This window comes from Cebidichthys violaceus, unplaced genomic scaffold (genome assembly GCF_023349555.1).
Source record: "Cebidichthys violaceus isolate CVI_PGR_0920_01 unplaced genomic scaffold, fCebVio1.0.p SCAF_21, whole genome shotgun sequence".
NCBI classification, from domain to species: Eukaryota; Metazoa; Chordata; class Actinopteri; order Perciformes; family Stichaeidae; genus Cebidichthys; species Cebidichthys violaceus.
The window spans coordinates 12278341-12304140 of NW_027176384.1; the positions used below are offsets into that span (position 1 = coordinate 12278341).

Sequence of the window (25800 nt, forward strand, 5' to 3'; positions counted from 1 at the left end):
AAAAAAAGCTATGAAACTTATTTATCATCCCCTCTTCTCATTCCCCAAATCAAACACCTTGAAAGATAAGCTGACTTTTAATACATTGGCTTCAAGGAGAGAGAGAGAGACAGAATGAGGAAGGAAGTGCTAACAAAAATAAGAGTAGAGCGAGAGAGCGAGAGCGAGAGAGAGCGAGAGAGAGAGAGAGAAAGAGGGCAATCAAGCTTGAGGCTTATTAGTTCCACCAGTTCACATCCTCCCTCTAATACCTGCGCTGTTGCATCCTTTGCATCTTAAGCAGTGGCGCTTGCTTTGGGCTAAAACGTGGGCATTGCTTGATCATGCAGACACACATATGCACACATTTAGGTAATGTAGTGTGTGTGTGTGTGTGTGTGTGTGTGTGTGTGTGTGTGTGTGTGTGTGTGTAGGTGTGTGTGTAGGTGTGTGTGTAGGTGTGTGTGTAGGTGTGTGTTTATCTTGCAGCAGGTGGTCAAAGAATCCTAGGGGAGAAAGTAAATTAAAGAGTGGAAAAGTCTGAAGTTGTATGTGTGTGTGTGTGTGTGTGTGTGTGTGTGTGTGTGTGTGTGTGTGTGTGTGTGTGTGTGTGTGTGTGTGTGCAGCGGCCTGCACAAGAATAAAATGGCACAGGGGGTAATGGAAATGGAGTGCAAAAGCAAGAGAGAGGAACCGAAAGGGACACAAAAAGGTAGAGGGGGTGAAAGGTTGAGAGAGAGAGAGAGAGAGAGAGAGAGAGAGAGAGAGAGAGAGAGAGAGAGAGAGCGCTTGATAAAGTTTCCACCTTGAGAGTGTATGGAATAACAATGACTACATTGAAGTGTGTGTCAAGGACAACTGCCATCACACAAGGGAGGTGATAGAAAACCCTCAACAGAGAAGGGGAGGATGTGAGGTGTGCCATAAATGACATATTCCTGAGTATATTGCTCTTTTTGTACGGATGGATATGTATGCACTACTGGGTCAGAAATAATAGGCATGTAGTGAAAGCATTGACATCAGAGCAGCTCACGGGGAATCACATCGACTCCCCATCATGCATGAAAATGGAGCGCCAGCAGAGCTTTATGAATTAAATAAAAGGTGGCATAAGAGACAAGTGTGAAGAGAGTCAGAGAGAGAGAGAAAGGCAGATCTGAATGCATATGTCAGGGAAGGCTCATTAAGATCCGCAGATCAGTGAAGTCTTCCCATCTCCTCGAGAGGGTTACCCTGACGCCAGGAGGAGAGAGCTCCGAGAAAAAACCATGTGCGGGTCTGTGCTCGTTTGTTTGTGCATACACTCGCCTCGCCTGCATTAACATTCTGCCCTCGGTGCTAAATGACCCGGCACATAATTACGAACTCCGAAATCCAGATGGTGGACAGAGAATACATTTCTAATTTATCTTCTGCAGAAGATAACCAAGAGTAGCTCAGCTGATTTGGAGGAAAAAAAAGAGAAATTACAATTTCATCAGAAGATATGCGTGGAGTCAGCTGTACCATTTCAATGCTATTTGTCGTGACCAAGCCCCCAGGAAGAGCGTCAGGCTTTGAAGCAAATGCTTCGTAGTGGCCAAACCGTGGAATTACAACTTCCGGGTCCGTCATGTGATACGCAAGAAGATTTTTTTCCCATAGACTTACATTGGAAAAGAGACAGAGAGCAGATCAGTGGATCCTTTTTTTTTTTTTTTTTTTAGGAAAATCAACTTCCCAGTGCAAACACTTAAAAAGGCCTTATTTAAACCAATAGGACCTAAAAGTAAAATGCACTAATAGCGAAATCCACGCTGCTGTTCTCAGGAATGCGGCAGGACTAGTTCGCTTGATCGCTTGGATCGTAAGTAGATCCGGGTAATTGTATCACTCTGCAGTCAAGCCATTTTGCCACTGAACCACTTTCATGGGAATAAAACAGGAGCCAGCCTCCATCCATTCCCCGTCATACCTCCATGGCAACACAGGGCAAGCAAGGACAAAAAAAAAAATGTCATGCTAAAGCTAAGGAATGAACAGCTCAAATCGTTAGTTAAAGTTAGCTTTGATAACGGATAAACCAAGTAGGCATAGTTTTATGTGACACACCTACAACAGGATATGTTCCTTGAAATTGTCGCAGTTGGTTAGTGTTCAGGAAAAGGTCGGGGTTAAGATAAATATGTTTATTCAGGGAGTTATCTTAATGTGTCGTGTAGCCTGCAGGGTTGATGTGACAGGGCTCCGGGCATACATAAGACAGCAAGTACCCATCAGTGTAATGATTCAGAGTTTTGAAGTGTTTACAGTCACAGCACACAATTGTATTACCGCTCGGAAAAAATGCACAGCGGCGCAAACCGGCCATCAATCTATCACCGCTTAGTAATGAAACAGAAATGTGTGCATCTAGAGGCGTAGGCAGCACACAGTGCTGACAGTTCAGCACTTGTAAAGGCCGTAAAACACAGCTCTGAGGCGCGGCCTCAAATAGATCTAAAATAGAGGGCCAATAAAAGTGGATGTTTGTATTTATGATGAGGGTGGGAGTCCAGGATGGAAAAAAAAGAAGTGTGTGTGAGGAAGAAAGAGGTCTTTGAATGGAGTAGTTTATTTGAGATTTGCATTCACTCCTCTGTTGTGTGCATGCGTCTCATTATGTTGCACTTGTTGCTTCAGTGTTTTCTGATGTACCACCTCTATGACAAAAAGTTGTGTGACGATTAGGAGACAAAGACTATTTGGTTATGGTTGTTAAGGCAATCCATGTCATTGAAAATGGAAACGTGACCGTTTTCAGCGTTCCAACAATCAACCAGGGCTAATGATTGTCCGATGAGGACGACCTCTTTCTGCATCTCTTACAAGAATCCATCAATCCTGCATCTTTTCCTCCCTTTCCTTCCCTTCCCGATCTTCACCCCCACGTCCGAATAATAATCGCCATGTGTGATCCATCTGTTGTTGGGCAAACATCAAATGAGCGATATCTGCCAAATTCGTTTGGCGAGACATCACCTTCGGCTGAGAGGGCGAGCCAGAAACAGAGTGTGTGTGCTGAGGCTGTCGCAGCAGATGCTTTGAGGCAGTCCAGCCTCACTCATCGCACCCCCCCCCTCTCTGTCCTCACATTCCTACTCCCGCACATCTGCTCTGTCTGGTTTTCCTCCAGCCTCCTCCGTCTATCCTGCCCTTTATCCCCTCTCCTCTCCCCTCTGTCCCGCCCTCGCCTTATAAACCCATTAGCTGTGGTACACACACACACACACACACACACACACACACACACACACACACACACACACACACACACACACACACACACACACACACACACACACACACACACACACACACACACACACACACTGCTCTGTTATGTAAAGGCTGTGGTTTAAACACTGTATGGAGACTGGAGAGGGAGAGCTGTGGCATTGATGCGGTAGCCTCCCTGGAGCAATTCTCTTCTGTGTCTAATAGGGTTATAAATAGTTACGATATAACTCCCTTGTTCATACGTAACTTCTGCCACGCAGTCAGCTGAAAACTATCAGCAAGACGACTGATGGGATCATAGGAGAGGAGATGACTTTCAAAAGCAGCGATTCATGGAAACCAATGAGATGTTTAGGCAATTGTCGGAAGGCACGAGCATGGAAGCACTCCTCGTTGTCCAGCCAAATAGATGCTCTCATGGACTACTCACACATACAATCTGTGTTAGCTTATGTCTGCATATAAATGATCCTGCCGATGGTTTTTGCCATGTTTTCGCTATAGTCGAAGAAACAACCTCGTCTGCCCACAAGGTGCATGTAGGTGAACAGCTTCTGCATGCATTAAGCTAGCCCTCCTTCATAAATCATTCAAAGAAAAACCTTCTAAAACCAATAAAAACAACTTTTAGAATGTCTTCACTCAAAAGTTACCTTGTCCTGCTTCAAAGTGAGCCACTAGGGACAATTTATGAATGCTTGAATATAGTGTAACAGTAGTGCTCGACTTATTGATGTCAGTTACACAAAATATCTATTTAGAGTTTGCAAACATTAAGCTAACTCCAAAAGCTCAGGTCATACCAGAAAAAGTAAGGCTGAAGCAGCATAACAGTGTGTTTTTATTGCTTATGATGATACTGTTCACTGTTTCCAAAACCATATTACATTTTTAGGCTGATTTTCAATTCTCCAGGTAGTCAATGGATGATGTACATTTTGGTGTGGGTTTTAGAATCGGCTTGGAGTGGCCCGACAGAGGTAATTCATCACGGTGATCAATTTGTCATCAAAGTAATGAAAAAATACAAATAAAAGTCACCAAACTTTGACGAAAGCAAATCTTAGACCCTTTTCATTCCAGCCTACCTGGGAACGCCTGTGTGCATACAAGCAGGGATTTAAGGCCGCATCCCAGATAAGACATTATGATTCTGCCAGTGTCCTCTGATTTCAGCAGAGTGTCAAGCTGTTTAGCAGTTGTTAATGAATGCTGTACTTCAGCATGGGAATGAATACAGATGAGACTGTGCCCAGTGTGTTTTATCACTTTTTTAGCAGGTATGCACAGTAAGCACCCGACATTTTCCGACCATGACTCTTATTACCACAATATTTAAAAAAAAGAATGCATTATGAAATGTCCTTAATGTTCTCTCAGCATTCATTAGAATCGATAAATAATACACAAATAAAAGGATCTACTTTGTCATCTGTCACACTACTAATACCAATATTTAGGACAGACTCCTTTCGCTCATTCAGTCCCTTTCCTTTGCTCTGGTTTGTTTGTTTCAGAAACCCGGACAAGGGCCTTCAGTTCCTGATCTCTCGAGGCTTCATCCCAGACACACCCATCGGCGTTGCCCACTTTCTGCTACAGAGGAAAGGCTTGAGCCGACAGATGATAGGAGAGTTCCTCGGAAACAGCAAGAAGCCCTTCAACAGAGATGTCCTAGAGTGAGTAGCACACATTATTTCTCGAGCACGTTTTACGGTAGTTTACCGCTCCTCGTAAATTGAGGATTCTCCTTACTAATCCCTTCATTTTCTGGGAGATCAGGGGTCGGGGGTCAACTGCAGGACTGGATTCAATAGAGAATTTAGCACACGGAAAATCCTCAGTTTTACTAGTCACAATATAGTCATGTTGATACCTGAACCCAATGTACTTTGATGATATACAGTTTTCAACTCCATTTTGGGGTCAGACGGTTCCCTGAAACCTAAATGTGAAACCTAAATTATAGCCAAGCTGTTACTTTTGCAGACATTGACATTGGATTATTATATTTCATCTTAGTGAACAAAGTGAAGACAAGCTAAAATTGATGTGTTGTCATCCAACAAATAAGCCCTCATATCGTTTCCAATTGTAAATCTAGGTTGGCTTGCGAGACAGAATTGTAGAGGAAGGACAACAAGCTGAAAAGACGACAATAATCTGATAGAATATGTATTGTTTTTGAGATTTCATAGGAAAATTAAGCTCCTGGTATTTTTACCCGTGGTTTTGGCTAGTGCCATCTTTAAATTAGATCTAAACCACCAGTTAAGATCAAATGATGTTCGCTTCAGGGAGATGCACTGAAGTGGATGGGATGTGAGAGAATACAATCCAACCATGTGGAGAGGTTGTTTGCGATATTTGTGCATTCACTTTTTCATTTCAAAAAGTTAGGAAGAAGTCATTGTTTTAATGAACTCAGAACTGTGTTGAGCTTACAATATGTAGTTAAAGACTGAATCCTCAATTGGTGTACGGCACTTTTCCATAGTGTTGTGCTGATTTCAACTGAATTTCACTTACATATGTTAGAAATCAGGCCAAGGTCAGAAGGCTGTGCCTTTAATGGGGCACAACAGTGGTAACACATTGTACCTTGACCTACATGAGACAGATTAAATATTGAAACAGCAGATGCCCAGAGACTTTTAATTCATATATGGGGCAAGCTTCAAAAGCATTGAATCCTACACTTCCCATGATGCACCTCATTAGTTGGTTTTACCAGGTTTCTCAAATTACAAGCTTGAGGGCCAGAGCTTGCCTTTTAAATATCCTTGGACAATTAAGATATCCTGACTCTTAGTCCCTATAGGGCAAACTTAAAATAGCTGGATCCTTAAACCCCCATAATGCAACTAATACCATTTTCTTCTTAAACCGTCAAGCTCAGATAAGTTTATTTTCTCAGACTTGAAAAAAGCTCCGCCACAGCCACAAAAAGACAGTATACAAATGTTTTCACAGGCTGAGTAATACTTGTGATTAGTTATCATGCAGTACAGTATGTTCTTTACAGCAGAACAAAAATAAATGGGGAAAAAAAAAAATACACATTAAAGCAATGGGGTTAGAGATGCCTCCTTATTTTATTACTCATCACATACATGTGAAGACTGCACACATGACTCACTTCCCCCTGTAAGTTTCATTCCAGGTCATTAACCTGATGGCCATTATTTTCTTTGAAGTTCTTTCTCTTTTCTATCTTTCAAGAACTTCCTTACTTTATCTCAGTAATTGTCTTTTTTTTTTTTTTTATTCTATTACATTCTCTCATTCAGCAATTACTTGGGAATTTGCATATCAACCCGGAGGACGTACCGCCGATCTTTCTTTTATCCTCTCTTTTGTCCCAAGTTATCAAACCTAGAACACACTTTTAGTCATTGCAAGGGCAGACATACCCACAGCACAGCACTCTGCCAAGCTGTTCACCCCAGGCCACCCTCATATAATATCCATATTACTTTAAATGGACGCCGCCATGGCTCCAAATACATCGGATTAACAGGATATGCTTTTAATGCCTCAAACAGCGGAGACGTACCTCAGCGCAGGTGACGTTGGGACATATAGATGTACAGTATATATATTTTCCTACAGTGCAGTCATGCAGTGGAAGTGACGTTGAAGAGGAACGTGGTAGCAGAGTGCAAAGTGTGTGTGTGAGAGCACTTTCCATAAAGTGTTGTCACAGGAGAGCGGGTGAGGGACTGCGGTCTAAAGTGAAGAAATCTCTCATGTTGATTTATTGAGCTCGAATGTGTGTGTGTGTGTGTGTGAGTGTGTGAGAGAAAGCATGTGGCTTGTGTGTGTAGGGAGGGTGTGAATGCATGCGGGTCTCCATCATGTTGTCTCCTGTATTCCTGAATCTTCTTCCTCTCCCTATCAAGCTGTGCCTCATCCTCTTCACATTTCTCCGAGCATAAACAACAACAACAACAGTTAAAACGTCTCAAGTAAATTAAGCCAAATTGTGGTTATAGATATGGACTCCAAGAAATGTGGCACCCCGAGGAGCCATTTACCGATAATGTAGTGTACTTGTTTAGCAGGAAAAACAAAATCTGTTTTCAGACTGTCATCTGCTCATTGGCTGCTCAAAATATGGCTCCATCTGGTCCGCTGTTTCCTTTTATTTGCATTATGTGTGTGCGTGTGTGTGTACCTGCCATTGAGCTCTGTAAACACACACATTTTAAGCCCTGCTATGCAGACAGATGTGATGTGTATCCCCTTGCCAGGTTACAGTATACAGATCAACAAAGTGTATGCGTGATAACAGTACGTGTACACACACATTGTTAGCTAAGTGCGTGTGTGTGTGTGTGTGTGTGTGTGTGTGTGTTATTATGTTTGAGTGTGTATGAGAAGGAGGTGGGAGGGGGAAGGAGACGGCTGATGTACTTAGGCTGGAGAGCATCTCGTCTGACGTTACATAAACAAGGAGTGACAGCCGGGGAAGAGGGGAGACAGAGAGAGAGACAGAGACAGAGACAGAGACAGAGAGAGAGAGAGAGAGAGAGAGAGAGAGAGAGAGAGAGAGAGAGAGAGAGAGAGAGAGAGAGGTGGTGGTGCGAGGAAGTGAGTCATGAAGAGGGCGATGAGAGAGAGAGAGGCTCGGCAGCCAAGGGAGTTGATCAAGTCAGAGGCACTGTGTACTATAAGCTTTACCTTAAAAAGCATTAGGCTGATTAGGTTTTCTAAATCCAATTACTTGTGGAACATAATACACAGTTTATTATCAAAGTGCCAGTTGTATTTGTACATGTGTTAGAAGTAGCAGCTTCCGGTATATTGTACTAATAGCAGTCAACTAACAAAGTCAACCCCAAATATGCGTTTAGAATAGTATTACAGACGGAAATAAGGCGATGATGATGTAGGAGGGATTCAGGGACTGGAAAGAGGACGAGGGATGCAAGGATGGGGGCTGAGGGATGAAGGGTTGAGGGGATGAAGGATGAGGGAGGAAGGGAGGAATGGATGGAGGAGAGCAATGTTGACTGGTTTCAGCTGGAGGCAGGAGGGTACCGGGGCGGTCGAGACTCGGAGTGTAGAAGCAGTCTCTTCGCGAGCACTGATTTTTGGTTCTTCGAACGCGAAGGAAAGAAAGGAGGGAGGAAATATTAAAAAAAAAAAAGTGGTCTGAATGGGAGGGTTGTGAAACCTGATTTAAAGGGGAAGTGAATGAGTCCGGTAATATTAAGACAAGTAGTACCAAGAATAGTAGCTGTGGTAGTTGTAGTATAGCTGTAGTAGTAATGGTAGACCTATGTAGGTCAAATAGTAGTAATAGTACTAGTGGTGGCAGAAGTCTAGTAGTAGTAGTAGTAGTAGTAGTAGTAGTAGTAGTAGTAGTAGTAGACATATTGTTTGTCAAGTTACAGTAGCAGTAGTGGTGACTGGAGTGAAACACATAAGACTGCTATAGGTGTAATTCTTGTAATACTTGGTGTTGGTACTAAATGAAATCGTATACACTTCATGGTATTTTTGTTGTTAGCAGGTTTTGCAGTGATCTCATGTTGTGATACTCGGTGCGTCAGGAAGTACTGTAGACTCAGCTATCGGTCTCTTTTCTGCTGGAGCAGCATGTGTCACAGTCAAGTACCCACCTCATTAACTCGCTTTGTTCACAGTAATCCATCTTCACGTGGTGTGCGTGTGTGTGTGTGTGTGTGTGTGTGTGTGTGTGTGTGCGTGTGCGTGTGTGTGCGTATGCACTCCAGTGTTTTCTGTAGTCCAACAAACAGAAATGATCACTACATACTCAATAAAAAAATGTGAGATCAGCAGAGATCATCTTCCTTTGAACCATCAATGGGCTGATAATAACCGAGGCAAAGATGATCCTGAACTAGTGTGGATGGGTTTGGAGTGCCGCATGAAAGCCGGCGATGAGGGTGTTGAAAAAGACTTTAATTTCATAGTTCGATTATCATTCCACTTTGTACCTCGGCAGAACACCTCACATCAAAGCGAGGGAAACTTTAAAACCTTCCAACTCGTTCCTAAAGTCACCTTTCACTTCAAAGCCTCATTTCACCTCCAAATTGCCCACGTTGTATTTATCCACCTGAACTCATTGGGCAGGATATTTTGCTTTTTTAATTAAAGTCATTACGCCGGGGTTGTCAGGTAATAGGGAGGATTTTCTGCTCTGAGGGATTGTAAGTGTGTACGTGTGCATGTTTGTCTTGCCGGCTGAGGCACGATGAAGATAGCCGGGTCCGGTCTAATCCCCGGTGTCCGTGCGTGGCTAACAGCTGCAGTAAGCAGAGTGGTGCTGTGACTGGGGAGGAGAGGAGTGGGCTTTTATCTTTAGGTGTACATCCACACATCCACCAGTGAAGGGGCAGCCTCTGCCATCATGTTGATATATCGCTCGGAATTTTAATGTTTTCCTCCCCCATTCCCTGTGTCTTCCATTCCACTGCTGCCTCCGTATTACATCCATTCCTTACTGTGCTCAACAGTTGTGTGGTGGACGAGATGGACTTCTCGGGCATGGAGCTGGATGAAGCGCTGAGGAAGTTTCAGGCCCACATTCGTGTCCAGGGAGAAGCCCAGAAGGTGGAGCGTCTTATCGAGGCCTTTAGGTAATTATAAAAGCGGTGCCTGCAGTGAGAGTCTGGGTTCATCTCTCAGTATTCTGCACGTAAGCGGCCATTTTCAAAATCCAAATTTGGGTATGTTTTTCTTGTGGTAATCTCCAACCGTTCCCTAAACCTCTTCCCTTCTTGTCCAGTTAAAAAAAAAGGTGGAAATATTAAAAAGCCAGTCGGAGACAGCGTTTTTAAACCAACTCAGGACGCAAGCTTAAGGAACAGCATGTAGCATTTAGGGGGGGTTATTGGCAGATATGGATATTAATATTGTTTTATTTATATCGCACATGCAAGATATTTGACCATGGGTGTGACAAAAGTGTTAATTTTCAGAAACATTGTTGTGCAGAGAGAGTCAGGGAGGGAGTCCGATATTAATAATTATCATGAAAAATGTCCCTCATTTGTCCTGTACTGGTGTCATTTACTTTGTACTGCAATGTAAATGTGTTGATATTTGAGCGGATGTAAAAAAAATGAAATGATACACTCTCACTCAAGCGTTACCGCTGGGCCAAACTTGTCTTGCAGGGCTTTACGATGCAATTCACAGGTTGTTTGATCATGAAATATGCATACATCAAGTTCTGAAGACGTGCTGAGGAGGTACAGATGTGGATTTGTGAGACGTGAGACGTGAGCTCAGGCTTCACTATCTTTTTCATCAAAGAGCGCTGTAACGCCTGACAGATACACAAAGAGGGAACATGAAAACAAGCTAGTATGACTAGATTTAATCAGAAACAAATCCACAGCCATACACACAAAAAGAGACACGCGGACACGCACACATAAGCCCCGAAGAAGTAATGGACAAATCACCATGTGAACATAAATACGCATGAATATTGGTGACCCAGGTATGATCTCAGCAGTCGAGTCACACAGCCTCATCTCAACAAACACACTTTCCCTTTCCGCCACAGTAAAATGTTGACAATGCAGCCCCCATCTATGGCCAGGGAGCGTGTCATTTTTAGCCACGATTCGCGGCAGGGAGACAATTTGCAGTGCAGCTGTGGCTCTGTGTGTTAATGCTAAGTGTTTGCCGTAGCCCCCCTCTGGAGTAACAACCACCTGTCACTGTTGTCGAGGTGCCCAATGAGGAGCAAAAACACGCCAGCATTGTCAGTGGGCAGAGAGGTTGGCACTGGTAAGGTTTGGACATCAGGCTGGCTCTGTGTGTTATCAGGAGTAAGAGAGAGAGAGAGGGGGGGGGGGGGGGGGGGGGCACGATGTGGGTGAGGGGACACAAACTGGGAAAAGGAAGGAAAGAAGGGGAGAAAAAGGAGAGAGGGAGGACGGTTTATAAATAACCAGCGTTGCGTAACCGCCACTGCCTCTCTGTGCCTGCCTCCCCTGCTCCTGGGCTTTGATATGCCTCCAAACACACACACACACACACACACACACACACACACACACACACACACACACACACACACACACACACACACACACACACACACACACACACACACACACACACACACACACACACACACACACACACACACACACACACACACACACACACACACACACACACACACACACACACACACACACACAGAGAGAGAGAAAGAGAGAAATCTCCAAAGTAAGTGAAGGGGATTTGAAGCAGCAGTGGAAGAGAGAGAGAGAGGGTAAAAGTGAAAAGCAGCCAGCAGCCTCAGTATCTGCTGCGTCAGTGTGCTAATGAATGAGCAAATATGAGCCAGCTCCCAACGCTGCACATTTATTCAGTTTATATTTTCATGTCCGCATTACAGCGTAGTATCCGTATTTATACTCACCCTGCAGTCACAAACACTTGCTCTATTTTCTATTATGGTTATTATAGATAAAGATCATGCGCCCATGTATAATCTTGCACCATCCTCACCGAGTACATAATGACTGTTGGATTACGCCATCTTTAGCGATCTGTAACAAAAAAAATGAAATTAGTTTGGAAGACGGCAGCGTGTGCCAAATTTGAAAAACAGCCAAATCCACTCGCTGAGCAGCAATTTGTCGTTTTACCGCCTTGTTGTTGTTTTTCCGTTAGTCATTTTGTCGATGTCTGTCTGTGCAGAGTAAGAGCACACTTAGAAAGCAGCACAAATTGAGGCTTTTCACTGCATGGCGCTATGAGGATTTACAGACAAGATCATAATTGCTGGTTGCTGTGGAGTCGCGGGTTTCAGACACCGAGATATGAATAAGCATCGGTGTGAAGCCCTATGATTACCAGGCTAAAACAAATACTGTACACCACGAGCACATGCGGAAGCGCTGCTGCTTACACTTAGAAGTGGGGGGGGGGGGACACAATTAAATCAGAGGCTCTTCAGTAACAAAAAAAAAGTATATACCAGAAATATACATTTCATTTTTCCTCATTTATATAGATGACTATCTCGCAAATACGTCATGATTAAACTAAATTAAGAATGTGCGTATACCAAAACAAGAGCCACATAATTTGCTGTATTACACCATAATGCATTCAATATTATTATGTTATATTATGTTGAATAAAAAAACAAATTGTCAAAATCAAACCCTGATGATCTGTCAAACCAGCTAAATGACTTATTTTACCCGAAAAATGCATCGTGTTTTGGGGATTTTTTTTCAGTGTCTGCAGTCTTCCTCACAAGCTGCATACAGCCCTGACAACCTTTAGTAATAAGGAAGGGCAGCTGGTAATAAGTGAAGGCATTTCTAACATTTTGATCAACTCATCTGGATTTTGGTGGTTGGACAGTTGGACGACACGGCTTATTGATCTCTTAGTGAAAGAATCAAACTACAAACTATAAAAGTGAGGACGACAAAAGTAGGAAATTACGCTCTTAATACAACATATACAGTATATATAAACAGATTTCTTTTTAAAAAAAGCTCTTTTTTTCCTTTTTGATAATCTTGCAAGCACATTAAAAACAGTGTATGACGATCTGAACCTACTGTATTCATACCATGAATATATATATATATATATATATATATATATATATATATATATATATATATATATATATATATATATATATATATATATATATATATATATATATATATATATATGTGTCTTTATTCAATCCCACAGAGATGTTAGATTCCAATAATGCGTCTCAGTGGGTCTGCAAAAAGGTGCTACAGCCCCAATGGAAATAATGACTTATTAAAGTAACAATTACAGTACACACGCCAGCACTGAGCCCACAGGGTCCACACACACACACACACACACACACACACACACACACACACACACACACACACACCCTCTTACTCTGTATAGTCTGATTACTCACACACAGTAGAAGTTGTTCTATTGTATTATTCATTCCCTAACCAGGAAGTGTCCATGCACTTCACAGAGGAATAAATTCTCTCTCTCTCTCTCTCTCCTCTGGGCACTTCTTTCTGAAGCACACACCAGAAGTAGGTGTCTACAAATCTGTTAGATTCACGGTCCCCATAACCACAAAACGTGGAGGCATTTCCATTCTAAACCTTTTATATTTACGGCTGTGTTTTTGTTTTGTTTTTGGGACCTACATCAAAATGAGCCTGGCCTCTGTCGCGTTCTTTAGCAGAAGTACCAAAAGTAAACATGTTCATATTTCAAACCTGCATAAATCCAGCATCCAGGCCCATAAATGTTGGAGGGATGTTTAAATACGGCTCGGTGAAGGTTTGCGCGGGTCGACATCATCCTAGGTAGCGCACGAGCCACGTAACCATCCAATCCAGTGGGACAAATGTGCTTCCACAGAGAGACACACCGTTTGAGCGGAGCGACCACTGTGAGGCCCAGCGTTGCTGAAAGGCAGCAAAACTGAAGCCATAACTCGGATTTCTGTGCGACACTCTGATGCTCAGCTTCGTGACAAGGCATTCATCAGCACGGAGTGTGTTGAAGGATGCATTTCGTGCGTTAGGATAACATATTATGTGTCTTTCCCCCCCCCCCCCCCCCCATCTTATCTTTTCCCATCTGTCCTCTTATTCCTGTGCTTTATATCATTTTCTATCTCATCTCTCTCTGTACTCATCATCCCCTCAAACTGGCCTCACCTCTTCTTCACAAAAACCGAACCTTCCCGTTCCTTCCTCTCTGTCATGTCGACACGTTTGCGTCCTCCTCATATGTCACTACCTGCCTTCATCATCCCTCCACTTTCTTTACTCTGTATTCTCCTGTTTTTAACAGTCAGCGCTACTGCATGTGTAACCCCGATGTGGTGCAGCAGTTTCACAACCCGGACACCATCTTCATCCTGGCCTTTGCCATCATTCTGCTCAACACTGACATGTACAGTCCAAACATCAAGCCCGACCGCAAGATGATGTTGGAGGACTTCATACGCAACCTACGGGGTAAGTGACACAGCATGTAAGCTTGTCTGCAGAGGCTCATTAATGACAATAATTAGTTGACATAATCGGCTCATGCAATGTTGGATTGTTTATAGGTGTGTTTATGTGCTTGTGTGTCATCAGAGTATTGTTACTATTATTATTTTGTGACTATTTCCCAATAGTTCTAATCGTACTACTCTGTGAAAAACAATCCGTAATACTCGATAATCCTTCAACAAGACGAATCAGTGAAAGTGAGTCAGTGTCCAACAGTGTTTGGATCCGTGTTAAATCAAACCTCCCTGCATAAATTCAGGTAATAAAAAGATAAGGTAATATTTCTATCCCTGCCGGCCTCGCTTCATGCATTCACAACTCACAGCGACACCGACAGAAAGCACCTGTAATTCTTGTCTCCCGGATGCAGACAGATGCTCGTTCGCCGACCGTTGAGGACGAGACGAGAGCGTCGTAGTTTTGCTCTGCCTCTGCGCGATCAATCAGGGAACGCTGAGGTCGATGCAGAACAACTTTAATAGATTCACCCAGACTGTTCCCCACAATTAAATTAAGTTGAGAAATCAATTTCGGCGTCTTATGCAAATTAAAATATGCCACTCTCTCTCGGCCGCTCTATTTGTCTTCTGCTCAGTTGACGAGGTTTCCTCCGTTTCTCCTCGCATTCTCTGATCTTGTTTTGTCTCGGTCAGAATATCATGTGGTCCGTTTATTCAGCCGTCTGTCCTGGTTTGTATTCTCCCCGATTCTTTATCCTCTTCTCTTTTCTCCATCACGTCTCTCATACACACTGACAGAAGAATAACTCAATCAACTAATTGACTGAGGTGAAATGCAATTATGCACCAGAAACCAATAGTAATGAAGAACCACAGAACATTCATTATCTCAATTAAAAACAGACAAAGTCGGTGTCAAAGCTATTCCACAACGGGCCAACACAATATAAACCAGCCTCCACCATAAATTAATCCTTTATGTCAGCTCATTGAAAAATGCAAATTGCAGCGTCTCAGTTGCTGGATAGAGAGGGTGGTCTCAGATTTACACAAAGTTCACTTCACCATTTTTTTCAGGTATTTCGTCATAAATCAAACTATTAGACAAATGGAATTTTTGACGTGTCGATGGCGCCACTTGCAACCAAAGTTACTGTAATATATCGCCAGGGAAACAAATGTGTTCCATACAGCTTTAAGAAGAGTCAGGGGATCGCCAAAGTCGTTATTTGTAGGGCTTATCATCTGGGGACCATGAATGACAGTAGGATAACCAATGTCATTGAGATTCATCCTCTGAGCAAAATGGCAATCCATTCAATATTTGAGATATTTCAGTCTGGACCACCAACCAACCAACAGTAATCACCATGCAAAGAGACATCAAGCAGTGAAGTCGTGAGGAGTGCAAGGAAAGAGGCATTCAGCAAAAACAAAAGAAAGTCACTTATTTATCTGACACTTTACACACATTTCCCCCCCCCGGACATCTCGTCCACTCCCTCCGACTCCATAATGTGTAGCGATGTCTCAGCGGTGTCTCAGGGTGCCTCACTGTCACCGCCATCACTTGCGGCGGCTTCATTTTCCCCAAACACATCCTTGCCCCGTTGGAAACTCCATGTACCACACAGCACGGTACAGCAGCGCCGATATAATGGGGAGCGTCTCGAGGGCAACCTTTCAGCCTGATGACATGCGGCTCAACCCGAGTCGAAATGCCACGGCCTTGAACTGCACTGTGTTCCAGACAGGAAGTCTTCTACGTGGGTTAACCTTTCACTTGCCAATTAACCTCCTCTCACACTGCCTTCTGTCATTACTTAAAGGAGACAGTGAAAGACAACATTTCAAAGAAGTACAGACGAGGAGAGACAGAGTCCTCCTTTGCTCTGAATATTTCATTTTGTTCCACTCTTTTCAAGTCAAATAACGAGGCAAAACAAACGGCACGAGGTGTTTATTAAAAGTGATGCGCGTACTTTGTGTGTAATCAGCCTTTTCCCGTCTTAGGTGTGGATGATGGAGCAGACATCCCAAGAGACATGGTGGTGGGAATCTATGAAAGGATACAACTGAGGGAGTTGCGCTCCAACGAAGATCACGTCACCTACGTCTCCAAGGTTGAGCAGTCCATCGTCGGCATGAAGACAGTAAGGACACACAGACACCCTTTTGTGCTGTACTTGTGAGGCTCTCCAGGAACGTAATGCATTCCTTAGCTTAGTTTACAAAGAGGTTTTGTTCCTGAAAACAACTACTTTTTGCTTCTGGGAAGGACTTTGGACCATAAACAAACAAAATAATGAGCCAAAAGATGCAGGAATTCGACGTAAAGCGGAGTCTGGTGATGATCAGTGGGGTCATCAAGCAAACCCTTGAATATTATACATAGTTTTACTTAAAGATCAGGTCTAAACAACACAAATATCCCTATTCAAAAAATGCTTGAAAGTCAAAGATAAACAGTGCATTACATTCCTCACACTGAAGAAAGACATTATTCCCAGATGGGGTTGAGCTGATGGTACAGTAAATGTTTTAATCAGACACTGCAGAGACACCAATTAATTAATGGGGATTAAAAACACAGAATCATTGTTTCCATTACACAGTTATACAAATCATTTGATCTATTTTTTTTTTACACAGCACATTTTATAATCTTCTTAGCTTTGCTGGAATAGTAAGCAAGATTAATCACACAAAAGCATGTCACTCAGTGCATGCCGAGCCACCTACCGCTTATTCAAGGCCTTATCAACAGCACCTAGCCCTAGTTGTGTCAGCAGAGCACATTTATTAGCCATTAAATGTCTCATCAGCGGTGCGATCATTACCTCAGGTCATCACTCTAGCTGGATACGTCATTAACCGCCGCTGTCATTAGAGTCCGTTTAAGGTTGAAAGGTTGGTCAGTGCACATGGGTGACGTAAGCGGTTCAACCACTCTTTAAACCACTGGGATGTGCTTTAGTTAGGAGTCCACTACAGATATTCACTTGTGGCCATTGTTTTCATTTCACCCTGTGAATATTTCTGTGCAAAGTTGAACGTGTTTTAGACTAGAAGTGGTAAGAGTCAGACGCAAAGGCATCTGACATATTTAACTTTATAATTGACTGATTGCACTGATTCATGTGGGAATGGGCTTTGTGAGCACACTCACAACACTGAAAGGCTTCTTTTAAATGATTCAACAGTTCAGGGAATTATTTCTTTTATCCTTTATTCATGAAATACATACAGTATATCCAAATTGCTGATTTTCTTCCCAAACACTCTGGAATTCAAACATATTGTGTTCACGTTCGGGGTGTCGCGATAACCGAGATGTTTAAAAATGAAATATTATGGTAATAATACTCGTATCATAATATTGTGTAAATGACTCAGCTCCTGTCATCATCATATAGTTATAGTTACAGACTCTCGCTCCACCAAACTCGTATTTTCAGGGTGAATTTGACCTTTTTTTTAAAATTTTGTATTCTTGTGTATTGCTTTCATATGTGAACATGTATGCGAGATATAACCTAGCAACCTTCCAGGGAGGCTTAAACATTTGAAAATAGAGTGTAACTACATGCCAAGCTAATACGCTAGACTAAAATGGTTACCCGCCTGCACCTGCATGTTAGCATGTAGACGTTAGCATTTAGCTAAAGGAGCAGCTGTGCCCAATGGCTATAGACTCACTCACGATAAATTTACTTTTCATTTGTTTTAAATGTAATCTTCATCATTCCTTGTTGACTTTCAGAATGACATTGGAACTATGACATTGAAAATATATTTTTTGGGGGGCTTTTTGCCTTTCAGTGTGTCTCAGTGATGGATGAGCAGCCATAGGATGACAGAGGGAGTGTTGTCATAGCCAAAACAATGATGGATTGTTGTGACAGGAAGTGACTATTGCTGCCTATGGCAGCTGTCTGCCATAAAAAGACTTGGATAAAGTTTCCCTTTCAGAATTACTGTAACAGCAGGTGTGAGAGTCCCTTTAATGTGGATTTAAAACATGCAAAAAGGGAGTGGAAGAGATTTTGCTGAATATTTGATGACGTGATCAAAGCCATAAAACAACTTTTCTTGAAGTGATTTTACAGCCAAGCGGTTTTACGGTAAAATGTCCTTTAGTATTTTACATGGATAAGATTTGTAGAATACATTTTCTTTAGCCATACAATTGATTTGTTATTTTTATGATTAACTCTCTTTTGTCAAAATGTTTCTTAACAATTCCATTGAGAAAGGACTTTTTTTTTTTGTTGAACACGCATAAGGCATTTGAAGCTAATGATGTCTTTACATGTTTCTGACATTAGTGTAATGAGAAAGCAGGCTGGCTTTGACCAGCTGGGCGGGAGTCTGTCGACCCTGCAGTGATGAGAGATAAGAGCGTGAGAGGAAGAGGAAGAGGCTGTTGTGTACTCACTGCTTTGCAAATAGTCCCCAGGGAGCAGAAGGAATTCAAATTGGAAAAAGCACAACAACAAAAAAGGCCACGAATGGATCTATTTTATCCCAAAGAGGGGAACAACTGTGATCCAAAATGGAGACAAGGCAGAGAGAAAATAGTGTGAGAACATGATTTGATCGGTCTCGGCCATTTTTGTAGCGTAATCTGCTTAAACATCGAAAAGCACTTAAGTCTAAGAGGAGAAGCCAGGCCTCCAGCAACACAACTGCAGTGTTTTGTAAAAAAAAAATACAAAACAACAACTTTATAATGGACCTCCAGGTGTAGCGTTTCCGTCTTTAGTTGCCAATAACTAAACAGCAAGATGTACATTGGAAGAAATACAACAGTAACTCATAAAAGGTTTTGCTGGAGCGACTTGTAGCAGGACTTCTCTACTCCTACTCTAGGGACGCTCTATCTACTAAAACCAAGTGTCTAGCAGGTATCTCTATTTACTAAAGGTAGGGAGAGCAAGCGTCGCCAATCATGCTCATGAATTTCATTTTCCTCCAATACTAAAATGAGTGCTTTTGCTTGTTCACATCTAATCAAATAGTAAATAATCCTAACATGTAAACCTGCATGTATGCCCACGTTCTCCTCAGGGGAACACAATTGAAACAACATGCTGCCTCATCCCCATCTCTTTTTTTTCCTTCTTTTTTTTTTTTTTTTTTTAAGGTCAGTCTTTATGTCACTAATTTGTCTCAGCAAACTGTGTTTAATGGTTTTTTTTTTTCTGTGATACTTCAGTCTCAGCTTTTAACCGCAGTGAATAATGTGTAGTACTTCAGCCAAAAGACATTTGTCTTAAAAGTCTCCCGGTTTCACTTTAATACTCTTTCCCCTGAGGGAAAGGTTTTATCTGACGGGAAAGTCTCGACTTCATACGGTCTTGAATGACTTTCAAGCTTCTGAGACACTTGATCTAAATGATTGAAGCTCTCCTTTCACACCTGGATGTCTGTGTCTGTCTCTGCAGGTTCTCTCTGTCCCTCATAGGAGACTGGTGTGCTGCAGTCGACTTTTTGAGGTGACTGATGTCAACAAGGCCCAAAAACAGGCGGCACACCAGAGAGAAGTCTTCCTCTTCAACGATCTCATTGTGGTTAGTATACGATAAGAGAGTAATAATTCATATATTTCTTAGAAACGTTGTTTTCAGTATTTTTACAACCACCCCAAAAAGTGTTGTTTCTGCGGCAAACAGTCAATCTTTAAAGCTGCTTATTTTACACTTACAGCTGCAATGCACCATCACCTGCCTCGCCTGTGCGCTCCCTCTCTTCCTCAATGTTGTTTCATCAGTCAGTCCCCTCCGGCCCTCTCTTTTAATAATAGATAGTAGTAAATGCAGTTTTGCAGTGCACTCATAAGCAAATATCTGTCCCCTACAGAGCAGCTTTAAGGGCCAGTAATAAAGTTGTTTTTCACGGCACAGATAAGTTAATCATTTGGTCCAAAGTTGTGCAGATTGGAGAATTATAAAAGCTTTAATGTTGGGCATAATTAATGTGCCCATGAGGAGGCACATAGGGGTTATCCATCCAAAGTGTTTAACTACTCTCATAATTATGTCAAATGTTGATATCAGGCCAGCAAAACGCAGCAAAAGGAAAAGAAGCATCGTTATTTCCCGCTCCCTTTTCTGCTTAAGCATAAAAGTAATTGGTATAGCTGCAGGAAAGGGAGATTAGAAGGACAATTTTGAAGTAAGAGGTGAAAGGAGTCATCTTCAAGCATCACAATCGAATTCTGTTCATTTGGCACTAAAAGCTAGCGGCGCGATTTATTCCAGCGAGACGTTTTCTCCTGACAGCTTTGAGAGTGGGCCGTTTTGAAAGACTTTACCGCAAAATTAAAGCGATGGGGACTTTTCTTTAAATTTGGCCCGTGTTCTAGTAGCTTGAACATGTCAAGTAGTTGTTTTTTTTTAAATGTGTCAATGTGATGTATTGGTTTAACACGGCTCGCCTGGTAAATTATGCCCAACGGTCGCGCTGCAAAACAGATTCGCCTCATCTTTCTCTATCTGGAAGGTCATTCGATGGAAAAAGCTCCGCAACATTTAAATGCACCCTGACATAAGCTCGCCATGGTGTCGTTTTTCAAAGAGCACTAGCACACAATCTGATACACTTTCAAACTCATATTGTACATTAATATTGACTCTATCCGCTCTTTGAATATTTTTTTTTTGAACTATCAGAAGATGTGTTCTTTCTGAGCTTTGTAATTGACATCAGTGGACCATTAAAAACAGATTTCACAACACTGAGCTCTCGGCCAGTCAAATTGTTGCCATGATTGTGGTTTCTTGTTGTTGGCAGATCTTGAAGCTTTGCCCAAAGAAGAAGAGTTCTGCAGCCTACACGTTCTGCAAAGCGATGGGCCTACTTGGCATGCAGTTTCACCTGTTTGAAAATGAATGTAAGTCATGATATCTTCACTGCAGAGGCAGCTGCCGCGAAAAACACTTTGGACCGTTACAAAACAGAGAAAAGTACCTCCAAGTGGAATTGAACAAGGGGTTTTAAGGAGTTATGGCTGTATTCAAAATAGGTTAGATATTTAACTTCTTTTTATTCTTGCTTCATTTTTCATATTCGTGATGGCAGAATATCATCATCCTGGACTTTACCATAAAAAAAAAAAAATCTTCTCGTGAATCATGCCTTTGCAATTACTTTTCAAAACGTAACCTTCCCAACCCTCTTCAGTCCACATTGCATGCACAATTGAGTGTTTTCCTACAATATGCTCCTACAATGCCTCTAGTATTAAACTCACTGATTACTTGCAAACTGTTCTTGCAAGGTCTCTTGTTACTCCCATCTCAACAATTCAATGTCTTCTGCGCTCCCCAGACTACCCTCATGGCATCACCATCCTCTCACCTTTTGGCTCGGACAAAAAGCAGGTACTTAACTTTTGTGCCCAAAGTGCTGAGGAGCTGCTCAAATTTGTAGAAGACCTGAAGGAATCAATCGCCGAGGTGTCGGAGATGGAGCAGATACGTATCGAGTGTAAGTGTCTGTCTTTATAGGGTTTTTTTCCCCCCCATGTTACAAGGAAAGATTAGAGACACATTAGACTGGAGGCTGACAATTAGTTGGGTACATGTGACATAGAAGGTCCACCAATGAAATGTGTGCGAGAATCCTCCTCTGGCAATGCAGCCAGCGTCACATTTTGAACCAAATCAATAATCTCACGTCTTAGAAAATGGGAGACTACAGTGGATTCTAAGATGCGCCGTGTGGGAATCAATCCGTCCTCAGATAGTACACAGGAGTCAGAAGTCATCCTTTCGTTTTTTTGGGATATTTGTTAACTTGTGTCGGTGCAGACAGACGTTTTGCATTTTCTTATCTTTGGTGCACTGCAGCTCAAACCGACTACAGGGGGGCAGTAAAGTGAAGGTAAAAAGAGGCCAGGCATCCGAGTTGTTTGGGTCTGCGTGCGTTTGGAATTCTCCAGACATTAAGGCATGCGCATACTTGGTCCCACACGGAGAACCAGAGCATCCAGAGCCTGGCTCCTGCCAGTGGGCCTCAAAGAGAGCCTCCCTGCTGGTATTTGACGCAACCCTTCACAGGGAGGGAGGGCCAGCAGCCCGGGGAGAGCAGGCAGCAACATATGGAGACAGGCAGTGGTTGACAGACGGATGTTATTTATGTCAGTAGAATGGAGCAAGGATAGACAGCTGTGCGCAATTTAAAACAACACAAGCAAATAAGAACTGATGTTGAGACATATTTGTTGAAAATGCATGCACACAAAAACGTTTTGCAAAGACAGGAACAACATTTCGAACCAGAATGATTGCTGGCTCTTGCACAGAAAAACACCACATCATCCTTTCTCCTCCAAGGGTTTTGTAGTGTTGGCACATGAGCAAACGTGTCTGCGGCTGGCACACTTATGTTTGGGCTTTCCCTCTTTGAGATAGAGATGGAGAATTTACAGTTTCTGTTCATATGGAGGTGCATATTTTCCTATTGGCTGTACTACAAATGCAGATGCGCATGCACTTCCGTGACAGCCTGATTCAACGGCAGCATATCCTGCGGGGTGAGGAAAAAAAAATAATAAATCGCTATTCCAGCATTCGCAAAAATAGCGCCAACGCTGGAAAGCAACCCGAAAAAGATGGGCACAAAGAGTCTGAGCTAGCCTCACGGTGGCTACCACTGTCGCTTGGGGCGAGCGTCATTCTCTCTCTCCACCTTTAAAAGCTTAGCCTTCTGCGTGACAACTGCGGTTGGCAGAAGGCTAAACTCTTACTGGCAACATTTTCTGTCCATTTCTGAAATGAAATGAATGACAAGAACTTGTACAAGTCACTGTCTGAAGCGTGTCCATATGTCCCTGCTCATCTTGTGGGAGGGGCTTAGGGGCTTTCCCCAAAGAACTGCCCATTGAATTACAATATGATGAAAGATTATTATGGAATTCTTTGCCCAATAATGAAATGCCTCCCCCAGCTTTAAGGTCGCAGTTTTGCAGCTCAGAATTAGAATGCAGTGCAGCGTTGGAGACAAAACAACATTTAGTCATCATGATTGGAAATGACACGTAATTACCATCAAGTGTGAAGTGTAATTAGTAAGATGGCAAGTTGTGTTTTGAGATTAGAGTGGGAGGGGAAGGCAACGAGAGCGGATGTGTTCAGCATTTGAAAGAAAGTAGACTTATGCCGATTAACGTCGTCACTCGTACCCATCTGCGTCTACCGCCTGCCTATCTACCTATGTTGCGCTCCGTCGTGGTGCGTAAATGATGGATAATTTTTTGGCTTCTGTTCTCTGCAGGGGAGCTGGAAAAGCAGCAGGGAGCCAAGACACACTCGGTAAAGAACAACGGCACACAGCTAGAGCTGCGCGGCAAACAGGGCTCCCCATCAGGTGTGTGTGAGTGTGTGAGCGCCGCCGCTTTCTCATTTTAAAACCCACTGCAGAGACCTCGTCCTCAATTGCATTGATTTAAACTTGAACCACTGCTGTTTTTATGAATTATTGAATTTGAAAAACACATTTTATACTTTAAAAAGGGGGTGTTACAGTTTAACAAATCTTATTTATTTATTGTCTGTGGGTTGGATTGATATGAAGTGCCTTATTTTAAAGTGTATTTCTTGCTCTTAAAAGACATTTTAATAAGCAGTTAAGGATAAAATTACAGACATTTTGCTGCCACTTCTGTCTCTTTTCCCTCCTTTTTTTGTCCATCCAGGAAACCAGGAGATAGATGAAAGAAGTGGACACAATGCAGTAGAGGTAAGTACTTAGTTATAGGGCCATGTCCCAAATAACAGGTAAGTCAGTACAGGGTGTCAGTATCAAGGTAGGATGAGATGGGATTAAATCCCAGGACTAGTCATATCTTCGGGCTAGAGGCGTCAAGCAGAAGTGGTGAAGAGTGGAGAACGAGCGCTGTGGGTAAAGTGCTGCGAGCGTGTGAGGTAACCCACCCAAACTAAATAAACGTACTTTGCCGTACAAAAATTAAAGATAGTTGGTTTGGGGAAATTAATAAAATCATAACCCATGCACAGAAAACACATCAAACTCAGAGGCTTAAATATCATCTGTAAGCCTAAGAATAGGTTGTAATTAGCTTCATAAGCTCAGGCAGAATTTTTGACTCCTTTTCTGGCGTTTAAAATAGTTAAAAAAGAAAGAAGCATCATTGCTGAAAGTAGCTGAGGACAAGTGTGGAATGCATATACTGTGTGTGTGTGTGTGTGTGTGTGTGTGGTGTGTGTGTGTGTGTGTGTGTGTGTGTGGTGTGTGTGTGTGTGTGTGTGCAGCACCAAGACCTTAATTAAACGGTAACATGCGGGCGGATAAATTTAACGCTCATTTGACCCAGAAACGTCACCTCTCCACCCCCTCTGCCAGATCTCTGGGGGAAACTTCTCGTGCGAACATTTCATGCAAGCAATAGAGCAAGCTGAACTACAGTACCCATGGGGCTTTGCAATTACATCCTAGTGCATCAGATGACCTTTCCCTCGTCATTTCTTGGCTGCGGAGTTGAGGGGCGGAGTGAAAAAACAAACAGACAGGGTCAATTTGACACTCAGTGGCTGTTTAATTTCCACAGCTCACTCTGAATACTGCAGGCTGTAATCTGTACTCAGGCGCTGGTTCGAGCAAATGGACAGATACATCGCACGAACAAGCCAACCTGCCTGTAGAATGGCAATAATTACAGCAGAGCAAACATGCTCTCATTGCTGCCCAAGAGATATTTAAAAGACATGAAAAAAATCTCTCTCTCTCTCTCCTTCCTACCCCCCTCTCTCCTTCCTTCCCCCCCTCCTCCCTCCTCTCCTTCATTCCCCCCTCTCCTCCCCCTCCCTCCTCTCCTTCCTTCCCCCTCTCCTCCCCCCCTCCCTCCTCTCCTTCCTTCCCCCCTCTCTCCCCTCCCTCCTCCTCTCCTTCCTTCCCCCTCCCTCCCCTCCCTCCTCTCCTTCCTTCCTCCCCCTCTCCTCCCTTCCTCTCTTCCTTCCTCTCTCCTCCTCTCTCTCTCTCTCTCTCTCTCTCTCTCTCTCTCTCTCTCCTCTCTCCTCTCTCTCTCCTCTCTCTCTCTCTCTCCTCTCTCTCTCTCTCTCTCTCTCCTCTCTCTCTCTCTCTCTCTCTCTCTCTCTCTCTCCTCTCTCTCTCTCTCTCTCTCTCTCTCTCTTCTCTCTCTCTCTCTCTCTCTCTCTCTGCGCAGCCTTTGGGTCCCTAATAATAGGGAGCGATGATCAGGCCAGTCTTCAAGGTTGTCTGAGCTCCCTTCGCCAGCCGTCATCCCCTCCCGCATGCAGTGTGCAGTAAATGTCAGTGGCTGGTGGGGAGCCGTTAGCTGTCCAAACACATTTATCTTGGAAAGCAGGAGGGTCACACAGAGAATCCTGCTCATACTAGAGGCATGAATGACTGAATCCCACAGCAAGCCGCTATAAATCTGAAGAATTTGATTTGATTGTCTCCTTCAGTGCAGTCTGTGCTGTACTTTAAATGTGGCTAAAGAGTTTCAACGCAGTCAAGGTGTAAGTCACACATCCCCCTCATTTTTCAAAATCCTTTTATCCCTTGTTTTTTGGGGGTTT

General features: G+C 42.9%; 1 protein-coding gene across 2 annotated transcripts in view; it reads left to right on the forward strand.

Annotated features, from left to right (window-relative positions):
- iqsec3a (IQ motif and Sec7 domain ArfGEF 3a) overlaps positions 1 to 25800 on the forward strand; it is a 45150-nt gene that overhangs the window by 12896 nt on the left and 6454 nt on the right. For both annotated transcript variants that reach the window (XM_068717426.1, XM_068717428.1), the window contains exons 3-11: positions 4758 to 4919; positions 9729 to 9851; positions 14068 to 14234; positions 16247 to 16386; positions 19681 to 19806; positions 21029 to 21128; positions 21566 to 21724; positions 23513 to 23605; positions 23934 to 23977. In XM_068717426.1, coding sequence (XP_068573527.1) covers positions 4758 to 4919; positions 9729 to 9851; positions 14068 to 14234; positions 16247 to 16386; positions 19681 to 19806; positions 21029 to 21128; positions 21566 to 21724; positions 23513 to 23605; positions 23934 to 23977 — 1114 coding nt within the window. The remainder of the gene's footprint in view (positions 1 to 4757; positions 4920 to 9728; positions 9852 to 14067; positions 14235 to 16246; positions 16387 to 19680; positions 19807 to 21028; positions 21129 to 21565; positions 21725 to 23512; positions 23606 to 23933; positions 23978 to 25800) is intronic.